The sequence below is a fragment of the Antechinus flavipes genome, chromosome 3 (assembly GCF_016432865.1).
Source record: "Antechinus flavipes isolate AdamAnt ecotype Samford, QLD, Australia chromosome 3, AdamAnt_v2, whole genome shotgun sequence".
Classification (NCBI taxonomy): Eukaryota; Metazoa; Chordata; class Mammalia; order Dasyuromorphia; family Dasyuridae; genus Antechinus; species Antechinus flavipes.
Window position 1 is genome coordinate 361,060,513 of NC_067400.1, and position 17,576 is coordinate 361,078,088.

At 32.6% G+C, this 17,576-nt stretch overlaps 1 protein-coding gene across 12 annotated transcripts in view; it reads left to right on the forward strand.

Moving 5' to 3' along the window:
• The window catches only part of R3HDM1 (R3H domain containing 1), an 88,848-nt gene that overhangs the window by 64,217 nt on the left and 7,055 nt on the right, over nt 1-17,576 (forward strand). For all 12 annotated transcript variants that reach the window (XM_051985787.1, XM_051985789.1, XM_051985790.1 and 9 more), the window contains 3 exons: nt 922-1,079; nt 6,006-6,157; nt 14,695-14,798. In XM_051985787.1, the coding sequence (XP_051841747.1) occupies nt 922-1,079; nt 6,006-6,157; nt 14,695-14,798 (414 nt within the window). The remainder of the gene's footprint in view (nt 1-921; nt 1,080-6,005; nt 6,158-14,694; nt 14,799-17,576) is intronic.

Here is a 17,576-nt window from a genome sequence, read left to right on the forward strand (position 1 = left end):
TCCTTGTGGACTAATGACAAGACAAGAACACTTGAATTAACAGTATAGCTGAATGGATACTTCATAAAGAAATGGCATAAGATTTCTGTCTATCCTTCAAAGTTGAATCATATTAGACATTACTATTCTAGATTCATCTTTGCAGAAGATTGTAAATTTATATTTTCTTTGTAATTTGGGACTATTTACTCTAATGTCTTTCTGGGCCACCTCTATTTTTACCTCTCTCTAGTAGGATTTATATTTTAGACTTATCTTTGATAATAACAGTGAAGAAAATCCCCTGAAAAATAAAGGCATAGATAACACTTGATAAAATGCAAAAGATTTTCTTTTAGGTTTCGGTAAATAAGAAAGTGTGTGGCAGCGAACATGATTTTCCTCCTGGTTAAAAACAGGACTTAAAAGGTTTTATTTTCTGTTCTAATGTTTCAGAAGATCTTCATCTTCTCGAAGCTTAATTCAGTCTTTCCTTCCAGAAACAACACTTCAGCAATCAAGGATATTTCTTTTCTTTGCTACTTCAATTAATCAACTTTGACAGTTGGCACTAAATATCATTGGATAATCCATAGATTGTGTGCCAGTGATCCTGTGTGAAATCTAGGACCTTTTTTTTCTCCTGTAAAACTAAACTATATCTAATTTCTGAGAGTGGAGATCTATGTTTAGTCACTAACTTATGGTGGTAAAAATTACAAAGAATTTCAAATAAAATGTTTACCATTTAACAAAGTACTTAACTATGGACTTTTTAAGTTATTGGCATTTAGAAGAGAGATTTTAAGAAAATGCTATCACCTATTGAACTGTCTTAATTAAATGCTTTTGTTTTATGAGAATATATTTGACACAGATATGTGATGTTATACATAGTGAATTTAAGTTTAAAGCAGTATTTAATCCATCATATCATTACAGGTTACCAGGTTATGCCCAGCCAGCAGCAGCAAAACTACCAAGGGATAGTTGCAGTTCAACCATCCCAAAATCAAAATCTAGTCAGTGGCCAACAAAACAATATTGGAAATCAAATTCAAGGTGTGATTGTCCCTTACCCTTCGGTGCCATCTTATCAGGTATGTTACTTATCTTAATTAATTATGTCTTTGGATAAGTAGATAAGTGAATTGAAATGCAACAATAAAACTTTAAGATACAATCACATAACTTGGGGAAAAAAAGCTAAAAATCAAATTTCTGTTTACCTATAGGAATTTTATGGTCTTTAAAAAAAAAAAAGAATAACTAATGAAAATAATCTACTGTAATAATCATTTCACTATATCCTTCCATTTTTATTATTAAAATGTAGAAAATTCTATCACTAGGCTTTCATTGGCTGATGTATATTTTTTCTATCTCTTGGTTGTTTAATGAACTGCACATGCAAGTAAATGTCTTACTCTTCGGATTTTTACCAAAGTCCCCACATGTGTAAAAGAAAAAGGCAGTAGAATTTAAGAATGACAGGGCCAAAGAATCCTAGAATTTCATCATGTAAAGGGAGCCCAAAGTCCAACTAGACAAAGCTGCACTAAAACAACAGTTTCCCGTACAACCCATCTAATAAGTGGGCAACCAGCCTGTCTTTGCTTTATTGCTTACCTCTAATCAGTAGAGAGGTCATGTGGATATTGGCAGCCTATTCAAATTCTGGCTAGCTCCACTTCTAAAGATGTTTCTCCCTTGTATCAAGCCTCTTGTTCTTACATCTATATTCTAGCCATGCAGAATAAGTCTAATCCATCTTTCCACAAGATAGAACTTCACATCCTTGAAGATGGAGATCTTGTCCCCCTTAGGTTTTCTTCCCTTCTCCAAGCTTACCATCCTTTATCTGTTGCTCATATCACATGATCTCAAGGCCCTCCTTTATCCTTCTTACTTCTTATAGATAGTCCTTAACAGTGTCAGGTGGAATGATTAGGAAGGGTATAACAAAATTTTACTGTGTGTGTGTGTGTGTGTGTGTGTGTGTGTGTGTGTGTGTGTGTGTGTCCTTATGCACACACACATACACACAAGCATTCCTAGTGGTTCCCTAGCCTGTGCATCTCAGAATATAGTCTGACTTCACATTGACTCTTTTGGCAGTTATATTGTATTGTGGATTCAAATTGATTTTGTAATCTACTAAAATTCTCACCTTTTTTTTTTTTTTTTTTCAGGTGACTTATCTAGTCACACCTCCCTATCTTGTACTCTTGAAGATGTTTGTTTCTATTTTCTATTTCTAGTATATTATTCTATTTGTTTGTTTTAGCAAAAAGATCACCACATCATGGTATTGTGGAAAGAATACTAGATATGATGTCAGAAGATCTGCATTGAGATCCCAACTTTTCGTTTTACTGTTTTACCTTAAGTAAATCACTGAATCTTTCTTAATTTTCTCATCTATAAAATGAAGAAATTAGAATAACAAAATTCACTAGAAAGTACACAAGTTCTGTATTATCACTGGAAAAATGAGAAATAATAAAGAAAGAAATAGCACTTTCCAAACTATTTAATGCTGCTTTAAAAAAAAAAAATTAGAAAAAGTAGGAAAAGACTTGACAAGGAAGAATCAGAAATATTAGAATTTTAAATTCCAGAATGTGATAAATCCAAAAATGTATTGCATAGAAAAGAACTTTTCTATTTGATAAGACAGAAATCCAGCAAAAATTGGATTTAGGTCAACATTTTACAGTATACATGATAAACTCAAAATGAATATGTGACCTGAGAAACATGCTGTTTACGTTATTACAGAAAATTGATAAAAATCAGGGTACCGAATGAAACACGTATTTTTTGGACATGACTAATATGAGGATTTGTTTTATTTAACTATGACTATGAAAATCTGATGATAGGATTTTCTAAATTTTAATTGTAGACATGGAAAGACATAGTGAAATGATGGCTACAGTAAACTGTTTTCATTAATAGTTCTTTAAAAAAAAAAGTATAAGACTTATAGCTAAAAAGACTTTTCCATTTATCCAGTGAAGACAGAAAAGTGACTCTTTGACTTTATAAATGTTGCTACCCTATTTACGAGTACTGTTTGTCTTTACGTGGCTATATAACAAGTTTTGGTTTCTGTTTACTCCAGTGAGTGGGACAGGTGTGGAAAGAAGAGAAAATGAATCTTTGACAATTTAATAAATAATTTTTTTTAAATATTAGAAATCATGTCACTAAAAAAATTTAGAAGAGAGCTAGATCAGATACCTTTTACAGTTGTACCTAGGGGATAAATTCTTAACTGAGGAAGGAATAGGAGCAATTACAAAAGATATAACTGAGATGATTTGAATTATATGAAACTGAAAATTTTTTGCATGAATAAAATTAATACATTGAGAATAAAAAGGAGAGCATCTAAAACTAAAAAAAAAAAATTATCACGTATCTGTTAAAATTCTGACATCTAAAATATATAGACAGCTGTCAGAAACATATGAGACTTTAAGAGGTATTCCCCAGTCAAAAGGTATGAACAAGTGGTTCTCAAAAAAAAAAGAATTTCAGGTTATTGATGACTATAAAAGAATGGACTGAGTCACTAATTTTAAGCTAAATTTAAAGCGAGACAGCTCTGAGCATTCTAAGCAAATTGAAATTATAAAATATGGGAGTAGTTGGTGTTGGAAAGCTTGGGAAAAGACCAACATTCTAAAGATAGACTGATAGTTAAATTAAGAATTGATCTAGTGATTTTGGGAAATGGTTTAAAATTGTTCTTAAAAAAAAAGGAAAGGTTCATCCTTTTTAACTTACGAATTCTACTGTGAAGCATTTGCCCCAAGAGGTTCATGATTTAAAAAAGGTGGGGGAGGATTAAATATCTTAAAATGCTGTTCATAGTAACAAGGAACTAGTTGGATTGGGGAATAACTAAACAAGTCATAATATATGAACATGAAGGAATTTACCTGCAATGTAAGAGACGCTGAATATGATGGATTATATTCATTATAATATAATAAGAAGCTAGAAATTGAACAAAGAAGACCTAAAGAAGTTATAATTCCTTAACTATCTTAAAGAAAATGAAGGACTTATTTCAAAAGAGGGAATATGGAAGGGCATTCCCAGGAAAAATAATAGCATTTGCAAATCACAACTCTTAATAATGAGCAGTGTGCAAAGGGGACAATTTTGTGTCACAGGGTCTATATTAAATCCCATCCAAAAGTTAATTGTAGAGAAATAGAATCTTTATTCTTTTCATGGTTTTTATTACAACATGTTTTTTACTTAGCATAAATGTGTGCTATGTAATCACAAGAACATTGAAAAATTAGAATAAAGGAATGAAACAAACAGATGAGATTAGTTACCTTCATTAGGCATTTATTGAGCACTAAAACTTGTCTGAGGAACAAAGCCAACAAAGGTTACTTTGAGATGTAAATGCCTCGTTCCTCTTTTCTTCCCACCTTCCATCGCTTTTTCCTGACTTTGTTTCTTTCTTTCCTTCCATTCTTTCTTCCTTTCCTTCACAAAATTATTGTCCCCATTGTTCTCTACCAATCATATCCCCGTTCTAGGTTTCATCCAGTAAATGCTTTTTCCCTTAGTTCTACTCTCTCTGGTGCTTCTTAACCCCCTTGACTTACCTCTTCATCCAGAAAAAGAAAGGACATTTTTAAAAGTCTCAGATAAGCAAATGGTAGCTGATAGAAACCACTCAGCTATGCCATTTGACACTTTTGGTCACTAAATTTGACAAATTTAGAAAGCAGAACTCTGAGCTAAGAAGTTTTTTTTTTTTTAAATTGCCTTCTCCTAGTAGGTTGTATTTCATTCTCCAGCACAGTGAAATGTCTTTCACAGTAGGTTTGTTTTTCCTTTGCTTTAAGCTTCACATTTACTTCAATAGTGTGGATCATTAAGTGGTCTTTCATTTTTCTTAGATCATCTTTGCATAAATATTAAATCTGATGCAATCAAAAATGCCACCTAAATAATATTAAATTACTTTCATTCTTGAAAGATTAGATTATGTTATGTTATGTAGAATAGAAAATCAGCCCAATGATTTTGTTTTGGATCATTTATCTAGTGGTGAGATAATTAAGAAATTCCAATGCAGTTGGGAAGGATTACTTCTATTTCAGAAACATATTATGAAAAAGACTGTAGTTAATATGGTTGAACTATTAAAATTATGAGACTTTTGAACATAGGATCAAGCTTAGAGAGGCCTTAATAACACTAGTTATAGTTTATAAAAATAACTAAGAATCTTTTATTGCATTTTAATTCACCATGGTCTATTAAATTTAGTAAATCCTTTTTGGGTGATAAATGTATGCTACAAGGAACTTAAAGAAAGAAAAAAAGGCACAGCCCCAGCATTCTAGGATAAAAAGCTTATAATTTTTTAATATTTTTTTGAGAGGTATACAGTTTAACTTGCTAGTAAAGAAATGGCCAGTGAGTAAGCAGGCATAATGAAATTTTATGTAATTTTTTTCTGGAAAAATTATGTCATTGTCCTGAAGTCTAAACTTTTCTAAATGAATATACTTTATTATTGAAAGGTAAGTACATCTTATATCCCATGATTAAGGAACTCGGTGATCCAAAGTTTTGTCAAAGAATTTCTTAACACATACCATAAATCTACTAATGAAAAAGCAAAAGTTATTATGTCTACATTGTCTTCTTGACCCTATTATACCATTTTAGTTTGTATGTTTATTGTGTTGCTTTTGGATATTTTTTATAGGTTATGTGTTTGGTTGGATGATTGAGGAATTTAGATGAGATTTTTTTATTTACTGTAGTTTATTTGAATTTTTAAGGGAAAGAGGAACCAAAGGAATTGAAGGATAAATACCTTGTTGGTAGTATAACAAAAGAATCTGGTTGATTCATGATGCTGCTGCATATCTTCAGAGACATTTGGAAGTGGAAATTAGCAGAGTGGGGTTTGGAAGGGAAATTGTTTCTTTCTTTCTTTCTCGAAAGTAAGCATGTCTTCTTTCCTTCACCAACTTTAGGTTTCACTGCCTCAAGGTTCTCAAGGAATGCCTCAGCAGACTTATCAGCAACCTATTATAATACCTAATCAATCTAATCAAGGACCTATACCCACAACAGGAATGCCAGTTTACTATAGTGTCATCCCACCTGGTCAGCAAAATAATTTAAGGTGAATAACTGAACTAAGTTTTTATAGTTTCCTATTCATTGCCTTATCAGCTACAATCTCTAGCCTTATCAGTGTCCACTAATTTTAAGCTTAGTGTAATACTAGTATATTTTCTCCCTTTTGCTTATTCTCTTTACATAGAATTGGAAAAATAACATATGCCAACAATTGCTCTGAAAGAAGATTGTCAGGTACTTTATCAAATTCTAGTGTATGGAAAAAGAGGAATCTCCTTTGGCAAGCCTACTATTCTACAAAATAGCAATTATTCATTAGATGAGGAACTGTTCTTCCAAGAAATCAAAAACATATTACATGTTGTTTTATTTTTTCCTATGACATTCCCGTGAGTTTGCCAGAGGGGCTACTGGCATTTTATTTACTTTACAGAGTGGAGAACTAAGATATGCTAGGTGGTAAGAGTTGTTGTCAGGTTATAGTGATTGCAGATGGCTCATTTGTCTTCAGTATGGAGGTAGAATCAGGATTGACATATCTACTGCATTATAATCTGTGTTAGAGATTGTTTTGACATTGAAGGAATTCATCATCATTTCAACTGTTGTCAAAACTCCCTTAGTAATACTCATAATGTTTTCTTTCATTGCTGACATTACAACAGCCTTAAGATTGGCAAAGTAGTACAAAAGGTCAAATTAAAATTAAAGACAAGTTCTGGTTCTAACAATAATAACTCTTGAGTTTTACTTGATAGCAAAACCCAACTCTTTTTAAGCAATGCCTATTACACGAGGAAAGTAAAATTGTATGTCCATTTTAAAATTCCTATTTTGGTCCTTAATTAAAAAATTTTTTTAGATATCTTTTTGTTTTTACACCACCTTATTTCCAAATTCATTCCTAGCCCAAGAGCCATCCTTGCAACTAAGAATATTTTTTTTTAAAGGAAGCATTTTCAAAAAGCCTACTATGTGTCGAGAACTCTTCTAAGTGCTTTTATTCATATTTATTTCATTTGTTCCTTACAACAAACATAGGAGATAGGTGCCAGTAATAAGACCGTTTTGCAGTTGAGGAAACTGGCAGAGGTTAAGAAACATATCCAAGGTTACACGGCTATATATGTTCAAGGCTAGATTTTAATTTAAGTCTTGAGCCCAAGCTCATCAATCTATACATTGATATCTTACTACCTTTTAAAGAGGAAAAAGGAAAATATAAATTACTTTGGCCAAAATTAATAAAATTAGCAACTAACTATAATATGGTGAGCAATGTTTCACACCTAGTCTCCTTTTGCAGAGATGAAGGGAAATGCATTTTTTTTTAATCTTCTTCAGTGCCAATTTTGCCTATTACAATTATAGAGTATTCAGTCTGAGTTATTTTGTTGTTCTTTCCATTCACATTGTTGTAGTCATTGCAAATATTGTTTCCTCTTTCTGCTTATTTCATTTTGCATCAGTTGTCTTCTCATGTTTCTCTGAACTATTCATATTCATAGCTCTTTAGTTCTATTACATTCATGTTCCATAATTATTCAGTCACTCCCCAACACTATACTTGTCTTTTAAAAATTCTACAAGTAGAGAGAAAATATTTGCACTTTCAACTATTACTTTTCACTTGCATTACTATCAGTGCTAAATCTTCTAAATCAATATACATTATATTGGATTAAATACCTACTGTGAAGAAAGATTGCAACCTGAAGTGAGTAAAAGGTATAATGAAAAATATTGATTCTAATACATGAATCATGAGACAAAATAAAATTAGTTTGTCCGAATGAGGTTGAAGAAGCAACTGGAACTGCTTGGGGTTTAGATAAAGTTCAAACTGAATATAACTTTTGGGTGATACATCTCAAATTAACTGTTTATGTCTAACCCTAATCTGGTAGGCACTGACTTTATAACACATTGGCATAGGTCCATTCCATGAACATGCTATAACAATAAAGTAAGTTTTAAAAATACTCAACTTAAAAAGCAAAGAATGTATATCCAATCAGGACTGTATGCAAGAAGAATTTCTCAGTTTACTCATTTGGTGTGAGAGCATACCAGTTGTAGAATTAACAAGAATATTGATTGCATGAAGAAATATTTGTAATGTACTTTAGACATTATAAAATATAATAACATTTTAAACAGAAAGTTATTTTGGTTCCAGTTATTAGCAGGGTTTAGCAGACAAATGTCCATATTAATAAAATACACCCTTAATTGATAAATATCTACCACATTATTATTGGTTCATTCATGTCTGACTCTTTATGACCCCATTTGGGGTTTTCTTAGCAAAGATACGGTATGTGCTATTTCCTTCTCTTGCTCAGTTAAGATAAGGAAACTGAGACAAAGAGGGTTAAATGACTTGTCCATAGTTGTACAACTAATAAGTGCCTGACTGCTTTAAACTCAGTTCTTCCTAAGTCCAGGCCCAGCACTTTATCCACTGCTGTCCTATCTACATTTAGCTGTTCATAATTAACCATAGAAGTTGATTGACATTCAAATGTTAATATGGCTCATTTCCTTATTTTAAAATTTTTGTTTAAATTCAGTAGTTTTGAGTTATATAGTATATTACATGGATTTTTTTAGAAAAATATCTATCATCATTTGAAGGAACCCTAAAAGTTTCTTTGCTCAAACCCATACCAGATCAGTTTAGTCTGCAGACATACTCAATTGATGGTCCTCTTGTCTTTACTTAAAGAAATCCACCATCCAAAGAATCCTAGTCTATTTTAAATTAGCACTTATTAGTAAATTTTTTCTTATATCACGTCTAATTTTGCTTCTCTACACCCTTCACCCATTAAAAAATTCCTATGACAAGAAAGGCACATGGATCAGTCATTGCTGGCTAACCCAGATACTATATTGTGACAGAAGCAGTTTGTGGTCTTTTTTAATCTTTTGGAATATTTTCTTTTTATGATATCTAGAAACTCCATCAGTAGCTTAGAATTGTGTGGATTCCTGCACAGATTTCTTTTGTTTATATTTGGATCAACTTTGCTATTCTTGGCTTCATCTTAAATATTTCCATTTAGTCACAGAGTGCCTCCAGTATTTTATGTAGTAGTATCCAAATGACATGCTTCCACTATGGACTGCAGTGGAAATAAAGCACTACAAAAAATATAACCAACTATCTTTTTTCCTTTTTTATCTATTTCTTGTCTTCTTGCATTTTATCTGAAAGTTCTCATAGGAGATACTCTACTGGTTCGTTTTCTCATTGGATGGTGTTAAACCTTGAACCCATGCTCTGATTTTGTTTTCTGTCCTTCTCCTCTATAGAGAGTCTCGGTTTAATATAGCATAAAGATCTAGAGTTCATTTCTTACATTTCCTTCCTGCCTACCTTCTGTTCAATTACTTTATATTTATTTTTTATTTTACATTTACTCTTTTTGTAGAGTAAATGCAAAATATAATAGAGTAATAATATGATAGAGTAAAATATAAAGCAGTATAATAACTATAAAGTGCTTATATGTGTCATTGTTTCCTCCCATTGAAATCTAGGCTGCTTACAAGTAGGAATTGTTTCATGCTTTGAATTTGTTCCTCTACTTATTGATCAGTTGAAGACTTTCAGAGTTATATCCAAGAAGTTTAATTGTATAATATGACTCAGCTTACTCAAAGGATGGAGGAATCCTTTGGTTCACAGTTATTACATATGCTTCCCAGAGACCACACAAAACTCTTACACAATCAGCCTTCTATCATTCTAGTGAATTCTCCTTTCCCATTAATTCTTACATAGGTTAATTGCCTCCCTGTGACATGGACTCCATCTCTGAAATATTTTTAAATATTTAGAACTTGATCAATAAGCAAACTCCATTTTTATCAGACCTTTACTGTACAGGTAACTTAGTGGCTTTATTCTCCAAGTAAAATACCAAATAGGAATAATTTGGACAGTATTTTTTCCTTCCCCTAGTAACAGGTTGTGTCAGAAAATCTCTCTTCCTAGAAGTAAGATAATGCAAAAATAAAGAACAAGATCAAGAGCTGAGAGCTCTACTTTTATAGGCCATAAAGAAGAGTGGCAGATTCTTCCGTCATTCACAAGTAGTTCAATGTATTACATCAGTTTGATTAGACAACTCATCAATTTGATCAGGGCCTAAAAATGACCTGAACCTTATATTATCAAGTTCATTGGAGAAATATGCTCAACTTGATTGGTCATTCTAATCACTTCCACTTCGACATATACATTCCACCTCATGAACAGTCAATCTGTTTATAGTCCCGCATATATGTAGTTCAACCTCTTTTGATTCATATGTGCTGTTGCTAATATTAAAAATGTTTTTTTTTTTTGCTCACTCATATTCCTGTCTCTTCCTTTAAAGGCCTTATTCTTTAAAAATAATTTTAAATTAAGTTTAAAGTTGTTCTTTTTTCTAAATTCAAGTTATTGCCTTTCTTTTGGTTTAAATTAGAACTTTGAGATTTATGCTTCACTAGAGCAAGAAAATATGCTTTGTACCAGATAGCTTAATATTTGTTTAGGGAAAACTTTCAGACTTCCCCCTTCTCTTCCTTTAATGATTTCTTCAGGCCATAAATAACCTGGACAATTAGGAAAGTCCATCCCCAGGGCTTGGCTGACCTAGATTTAGAAAAGAAAAAGGCAAAGAATTTGAACATTAAGGTAATTTGGCATTTCCTTTGGGCAGCTCCTACATTGATTATTTTCTGAATAATTTTTCTGACTGGGGAAAACATGTTGATGTTAATGTGTTTTTCCTAATTGTTCTTAAGTACAACATGAAATAGTCTATTATCCAACTAAAATAATATTGTGTACATACCTTCATCCATGAGAGATGATTAAGTGCAAATTATTTCTAATTGGCTTTCTGCTTTTACTACTCAATTTTTATTCTTTTATTTTTTCCAAAAACTTTTTTACCTCATTCTAAATTGACTATGAAGGAACAATTCAAAACAATCTGTAAAGTAAATTTTAATTTTTTTCTCAAACTGTGTCATCTATATGCACTGCATAATTATACGGATTACCTTACTTTTCTGGACCCAACTCATTTTCCATCTACAGTGCCTATTGAGGATAGTCAGTCTTTATTCTTTACCTTATTGATTTTGCCCTTATGGATAATTAGGCTGAGCTCACGTGAATGATTAAGTAAACAATTTAGTAATTCTGGAGTTTGATGCAGTCAGCACAATGTCATCTGCAAATGGCATCTGAAGGTCTCATCAACTAGAAAGAATTCTTCCTGTAATATACTATAAAAGGAGGCTAAAGAATTAAACTTTTTTTAAAAAAATAAAAATTTAAAAAATTACCTCTTTGAGCAGAAAAATAGTTTATGAATACTGAAGAAAACACCAGAAATTAATTGAAATATACTAAGATATAAAGCTTTTTCCATGACAATATAAGAAGACAGATATCAAAAAGAAAATTCCTAATTATTTGGTATTTTCTCAGATATAATGATGAATTTCTCATAAGAGCAATTTCTAAATGGTGTGGCAGGAACAAGGAAGGGAGGGATGCATAAACATCACAGGAGATCCAGGCATGAGAAAATTACCATTAATTTCTATTGGTCAACTGTTAGGATTCTTACAAGATGCTAAGTAAGTGGAATTGAGGAGATAGTGATTAAATCTCATTTAGCATTGATTTAATCCTACAGCAAATAATGATTTCCTAGTCATATAATGATTGTTGTATACTCATTGTGGAACATATAAGGAGGAGCTGTCAGGGCCAGAGAGGACAAGCCTACTAGAAGCTCTGGGAGCCTCAGCCAGGATTCAGTGAAGGAGATTCACAAGCCAGAGAAGGCAGCTTAAGCTCTCGGAACCAAGACTCCAGAAGGCCTATAAGATAAATTAGCTGAGCCCCAAGTGAAGGAGATAAGACTTTGAAGGAGACAATAAAGGATTTGGACTTTAACTCCTGGCTGCATTTGGGGCAATTACTGATACTGAAAGGAAGGTTGCCTCTAGAAGCCTCCCAAGAAACTTGCTCCCAGAGAACATTATGTTTTAGAGAAGAATATTACAGTCAACTAAAGATACAATTGATAATGTAACTTCTGAAAAAGTTGCCAAGATGCAGGTGACAGGAAGAATCAGTGGTGTTCTACATTTGACTTTTTTGACCTTCCCCCCACTTCACCCCATGGAAAATATTGACCCCACTAAGTATCACTGATATGAAATTTATGATCAGACTCTGACTTGAGTAGGTTAATTTAATAATAAATTGCCTTGAGGAAGGAAAATATTTTAAGTTTGTCTCTTCTGGGAATATGAGAGGTTGATAGGTTTGGAATTTTCTCTTCTTCCTCTTCAGTTGACCTGCCTAGAAACTGATGATATTCTTCTCTGTACTTAGCTAGACTGTTTCTCAGAAGGTAGATTCTGAGCTGGTTCCAGATTTAAATAGGAGGAACAGAGGAGGCTAGACTCCAGCCTTCAGGGAATTGAAAAGCTCTTTTAATGACCCCAGATTTCTCCTAGAAACAAAAATATATACTTTTGTAATTCCATTATTTTTAGCTGCAAAACATGGATATTCTCTTCATAACCAAAAATGAGTATTGCACAGAAGGTAGTGGAAAAGCACATGGTGGAAGCTTAATAACTTTAAGCTGTTAAAGCCTAAAACCATATTAAGATTTTCAGAACATCCTATATAACATTTAAAAAAAATTCAAAGGCAGGCATGAAATTTATTATACTTAATTTATCGAAGAATATGGACAGGAGTTGTACAGGGTGATAATGAAATGGGTTGGGGTCCCTTTAACAAACTATTTCCTATAGTTTCTTATTGATCTGTGTTTCCTTTCAGATTTCCAGCCCCTCCTGGCTGAGGCATATCCTCCCCAGACAAAGCTGTCTTTCCTGTATGCTAGGGCCTTTGATTCACAAATCCTGGTCAAAAAGCCTTTCTTTGAATTCCAACAGGAGATCTGAGCTTGTCCCAGACCTCATTGAATCTAAGCCAACTTAGGCTCTCCCATCTGCTCCAGTTGTCCCTGCCCCCATTCTGACTTGCTTGGGCCACCCAGCTCAGGCTTCCCAACTCCCACGAAGATACCCAATATAATAAGCGTCCATCAAGTAACGTCTTTGCAAATGGACCTTGGTAGCTCACTCAGCTGCCAGGACTTTCTGTCCACTAAGAACTGCATTCTCAGTGCAAAACTCTATTTTCCATAGATCTGCAATTATAGAAGTCGGTCTCTGATTAACTGATTTCTATCTAACAGTAAATTTTCATTCTGCAATTAATGTTCAGGAATGAGTGAATTCTTTTACTCCTAGAATCTGCGGCCGATTTAATGGGGATTATTGATAACTCTTTTATAACCACTAACCTCTAGACCTCTCTCTACCTCATCCATCAGACATGAATGAGTTGTGTCTTGGGAGGAAACATCCAAATTGATAACCTTCTGAATCCAATTGAATATTCCTAGATAAGTGGAAAGAATGTTTCAGTTGAGAGTCAGGAGAGATCTGGTTTCCATTCCCATCTCTGACAATAGCTGTTGACAATAACCTGAGTAAATCCCCTCACTTCTCTCAGTCTTACATTCTTCATGTGATTTATGTCTGTTGGTCACATGGTTATTTGGAAGATGAAGTCCCTGAGAAACCTTGAACTTTTACATTTTAAAAATTCTCTTTTTCTTTTCACCCTCTGCCATCTTCAAAAGAAGAAATGTTAGATGTCATACCTAAATGCTTATAATGTCAGCTTTTTCTAGTATATAACCAGTACTTTCATTTAAAGGTTGATTGCTTTTCTTTTTATCTAACCTTTTCTAACTCTGCTGAAGGTCTTTGTAGAAAACAAATTAGGTAATATTTTGGTTCTCTGTCAAGATGAACCCTCCTTGATCATAATAATTAATTACCTGCTTGACTCTCCACTTACACTCTTTTACTATCCCCTTCGGGTTTTTCTGTTGAATTGAAGAAGATTGCAACTGGCAGAATTCAGTAAAAACTCACTAATGCACATTAATTGGGGGAAATTAAGTTTTTGTTATAGGATAAGTTTCTTGGAAATCTAGATAATTTTAATTTACCTGGTAATTTTGTTTACGCTATAAATTTGGACTTACGATTGGGAAAATTTTTCTAAAACAGATAATAACAATCACAGACTCTCAAATTAGCAAAATTGCAAATGGCTAGAAGTTACCATATAAAGAGAAAAACAAAAGAATGTGTCAATTGCTTAATCTAACAATTTTTCATCATTTTGTTAATTTTCCAATAGGGTGTACTTAGAATATCTAGTGCTTTTTAAATATTTTGTTTTTATAATTATTTTGTTTTTTGAAAGAATTATCGAAACAATCGAAGAAACTTAACAGTGCTTTATGATATTGTATCATTGTAGCTTGAGGGGTGATAGCAATTACTTAGTTTTGGCTTTTATAGCCAACTAACTTTCAAGAAGTCTTTACTTTAATTCTAATTTAAACTAATACATCTTTACTTGTTACAAAAAGCACCCACCTCTGTACTTTGTCTTCTTTTTTCTAGCTCATCTGTAGGTTATTTGCAGCCTTTAGGATCAGATCAGATACAGTTTCCTCAAACTTCTTCACCATGCAATTCCCAACAACTTCAAAGCCACCAGTGTGCAGGTATGGAAAGATAATTGAATAATTGCAATTAGGGATTTTTTCCCTATTTGAAAAAGAAAAACTAAATGGAATACATTAAAAAATTCTAGAAAACCCATTGTTCATGCCCAAAATATATCTTGAGGGACTAACGCATTTTAATCTCCATCTGCTAGAATCTTTCTCTTAGGTAAAGGTCACCTTGAATACAACCACTTCCATGAAACTCTCCCTAATTTTCCTCCCCAGCAATTTTTGCTAAAATACTCTGCAGCTCTCCTTGCCACATTATATTTATATCATGTCAGTATCCTCTAATTCCAGGATGTGTAAATTTCTTGAAAGCAGGAACTTTTTCATTTTTGTAACCTTAGCACCTAGCTTAATGTTTTACATAGAATAAGCACTTAATAAATATTATCTGAATTACTTTGAATGTAAAAAGAGAAATGTACATATTTAAATGTAATTAGTGTTGCCATCTGAATCAGCCTTAACACTCTATATCCATTTATATATTTTGTTATATACCATATTTGTACAGAGAATGTACTTATCACTGTACCCGTTCTAGTTCCATATACAGCTTATCTGATAACTGACATCAATATTCAACCAAATCCAATTCTAATAAACTTAAACCTGAAAATAGTGTCTTAAAGTAGCAGACTATCCAAGGGGGCCATTCACTATTGTTGTTTCTATAGCTTAGCAACACAAGTACTTTTAAACAGAATTTAGACCAAAAATGTAGGTATAAAGTACTCTCTTGAATACATATATTTACAATGATGAGAAGAGTAATCTATAAGGGGTGGGGGACCAAAAACATGAGGATGTTTTAGGATTTTTTGTGTTGTTTTAGAAAGAAAATGTTTGAATGGTGAGAAAGAGTGACTAGTTTAGACAGGATATTGCTGACTTAGTAGAGAGTATGAATGGATATTCAGTTAAGACAGTTTTTTTGTACTATGTGCAAACACTTGGCAGAGGAGTATATACTTGGCAATAAGGATAAAAAATAAATAAGATACTGTTACTGTTCCTGCCAATAAGAAATTTATAGTTTGATGGTGGAAATAAGATTGCTTTTATACAACATAAAGCCTAGCATATAGAAGACATCAAAAATGCTCTAAAAGACCCAAATACTTATTTATCTATTTTATAAAATTTTAATACTCTGACATGTAAATTCTAAATGTGGCCTATATCAGTGTTCTTTTAGTAAAGATGATCAAGAGAGCAATAATAAAAATAAAATAAAACAAAAATAAAAATAATTTTAAAAAATTTACTTGAATTTTTATAATATTTTATACCACAATCTTTATCCAATTTTATTGAATATGACTGAATTGTAGTATTTCTACAGAAATCTAATTTTACTATTATGTCCAATGGAGTAATAGAATATGTTTCACTTTTGAAATAAAGGAAAGCCCGTATGCAAGATAGACCTTAAAATGGGCCTTAAAGACTAAATAAGACTTCAGTATGTATAAATGGTAGGGAAGGATATTCCAAAAAGTAGCATAGCAAAATCACAGCAAGAGTGGGGAAAACTCAATAGAACAAGGCCAAAGTAGTAGTTTGGCAGGAAGGTAGACTACTACATGAAAAGGAAGGATGTGAAATCAACCTGGAAAGAGGGATCTGGGACTTTGATTGCCAACTGGGGATTTTGGATTTCACCTTGGAGGCAGTAAAAAATTTTTGAAGATATTTGAACCTAGGGAATGATGAAATCAAAGTTATAGATTAAGTATATTGCTCTGGTTACAGGATGAATTGGAAGGAAAAGACCAGATCCAGAGGAGCTGGTTAGGAGATGAAAATAATAGTGTACAGCTGCCCTCAGGTGGTGATAGTGTGACAGGAAAGCAGAGGATAATTCAGGAGATGTAGGAGGAAGAGAAGGGCCTGAATTCAGCCACTGTTTCTATGTTGGGAACAAGAAAGAAAGTCTCTGTCAGGGACAATCTTGGTGGTATCAGCAGAAATAGGAAATTTGTGGGAGGAGGGAGGAGCAGGGAAACATTGATTGGAAATAGTTTGTAAACTGTAAAGCATTATATAAATGTAAGGTGAGGGAGAAGATGAGCAATAGAATTTTGGCATAAATGATTGTAAATGAATGTTTTGAATTCCAGTAGCAAGAAAAGCACCCCTCAGAGGATCACAAGAGCATAGATTTATTTTAGCTAAAAGGGATTTTCAAAACTTTAGTTGAATCCCTTCAGTTTACAGGTGAGAAAAATATGGCCTAGAAAGATGAGTTAACTTTACCAAGTTCACAAAAAGTTAGTTGTAGAACTACAGTCCACTCTCTCCTTGGCTTAAAAATTAGTTTTTTAAAAGTTTCTGGGTTTTTTTACTTTTTCTTTTTTCAAATGATAGTGTATTTAACATTAATTTTAACTGTGACAATTTTAATTTCAGGTTTGTTTATTTTGTTTTTGGTTTGGCTTTGATTTTTGATTTCCTATCCTCAACATTATATGCTTGACACAAAATGTACACTTAATAAATAAATGTTAAATGAATGAATACACATTTCTTAAATTGAGGATAAAAACTCATTGTTTGTTTGGTTTTTTGTCTTTGTATCCACAACTCCTAATGCAATATCTTAAACAAAATTTGGTATTTGTTCAACTGAATCGATTATTTTTTTAATAATATCCTGTTGGATTTTACAGTAAAATGATGGGACCTACTTTAAAGCTACCTTATTTAATATGAACATTCTATTTTTAATATAAACATGATTTTTTTATCTGCTTTACTCTTTTACTG